The sequence below is a fragment of the Rhincodon typus genome, chromosome 48 (assembly GCF_021869965.1).
Source record: "Rhincodon typus isolate 14 chromosome 48, sRhiTyp1.1, whole genome shotgun sequence".
NCBI lineage: Eukaryota > Metazoa > Chordata > Chondrichthyes > Orectolobiformes > Rhincodontidae > Rhincodon > Rhincodon typus.
Window position 1 is genome coordinate 5,253,141 of NC_063379.1, and position 1,333 is coordinate 5,254,473.

Consider the following 1,333-nt stretch of genomic DNA (forward strand, 5'->3'; position numbering starts at 1 on the left):
AGTGTAGAGTGAGCTTTACTCTGTATCTAACCCTGTGCTGTCCCTGTTCTGGGGGTGTTTGATGAGGGACAGTGTAGAGGGAGCTTTACTCTGTATCTAACCCCTTGAGTTCAACCCTGGAATCGAACCTTTCGGTTAATATTTACTCCATGAAACCTCTTGTTATTTTCAAACAGAGGAACTAGCTGTGACCATGTACTGTCCTGGTGTCGTTGACTCAATTTCCTTTTGTTCATTTGATGTGACTGACTTGATCTCTCCACAGGAGTTGCTCAGAAACCCAGGGTCACGCGGCGTCTGAGGTTTGCTGAGTGAGTGTGTTTCTGAGTTCATTTCTTTGCCGCTTGTTTATTTCTCTCTCTGTCTCCCACTCTCGCCCTCCTGCCCCCGTTTATCGCAGGTACCCAGGATATTGTGTTTGGCGAAGTGGACCGATAGCCCATCGTTGGATAGCCCTCGTTCACCGTCCCTGTGATCTGGTTCTCGCTCCACCTTGCAGCGAGCCTCCTCCATCTCTGCACTTGCCTGGGTCCCGTTCCCACGTGTGTGTGTGTGTGTGTGTGTGTGCGCGTGCGCGTCTCTCTCTCCAGTTCAGCTATTTGCACCAGTTGGTAATAAATGGCAAGAACCTTATGACACATGTTTCCCTCGTTTGTGCCAGAAGCAGTCATGTTGTTTTCCTGCCGGGAGTTTGTTTGGGGAAGCTTTCTTACCCTGTTTGCTCAGAAATGATGTTTGGGGAGGGGAGAGCTGTCTGTGTGTGCACACATGTGCCCTTGTGTGTCTCTGTGCCCACACATGCTGTGAATGGCGATAGGTCTGGGGTTGGAGTACGGTGGGTTCAGTGCTGGGTTGACCGTCAACACTGAGGGAGCTATGAGGTTTGTTGGCACCACACGGGCCAGGATCTTGCTGTGTCTCTACGTTCCACTGTTGTTCTTTGTCCTTACCCACCTCTGTCTCTCTGTCTGCGCTCCTTCCCCAGCCCGCTCCCTCTTCCCCCTCTTTTCCCCCCGTCCTGCCCCTTCTCCCCAGCCCCCACTCCCCGCCTCTCTTTATTCCCCCACCCATTTCCTGTTTAGTCTCTGGCCACATGCCTACTGGTCAGTTCCACAGCCTGTCGAAGGACTTCCTTCTGTGTTCACACAAGGCAGCCTGCAGCCCACTGTGCACAGACCAGAGCAGATTGCCCGCTCTCTGTGAAACCCTGCACCAGGATTCTGTGCCCGTCTGCCATGCAGCTCCTCCTAGCCTTGGTGTTTCTGTTGCAGCTTGTTCCTGCAGGTCAGTGATCCAGTTCCATGTTTCCTCAACCCTCTCTGTCTCTCTCTCT

At 52.8% G+C, this 1,333-nt stretch overlaps 2 protein-coding genes across 2 annotated transcripts in view; both read left to right on the forward strand.

Annotated features, from left to right (window-relative positions):
- ndufs2 (NADH:ubiquinone oxidoreductase core subunit S2) overlaps nucleotides 1-633 on the forward strand; it is a 26,450-nt gene extending 25,817 nt beyond the window's left edge. Inside the window, 1 exon segment of the mRNA XM_048620763.1 lies at nucleotides 401-633. Within this exon segment, the coding sequence (XP_048476720.1) occupies nucleotides 401-438 (38 nt within the window). The 3' untranslated portion in view covers nucleotides 439-633.
- A 463-nt stretch (nucleotides 634-1,096) lies between these two features.
- Nucleotides 1,097-1,333, forward strand: part of fcer1g (Fc epsilon receptor IgFc epsilon receptor Ig) — a 26,855-nt gene continuing 26,618 nt past the window's right edge. The window contains exon 1 of the mRNA XM_048620764.1: nucleotides 1,097-1,284. Coding sequence (XP_048476721.1) covers nucleotides 1,236-1,284 — 49 coding nt within the window. The 5' untranslated portion in view covers nucleotides 1,097-1,235. The remainder of the gene's footprint in view (nucleotides 1,285-1,333) is intronic.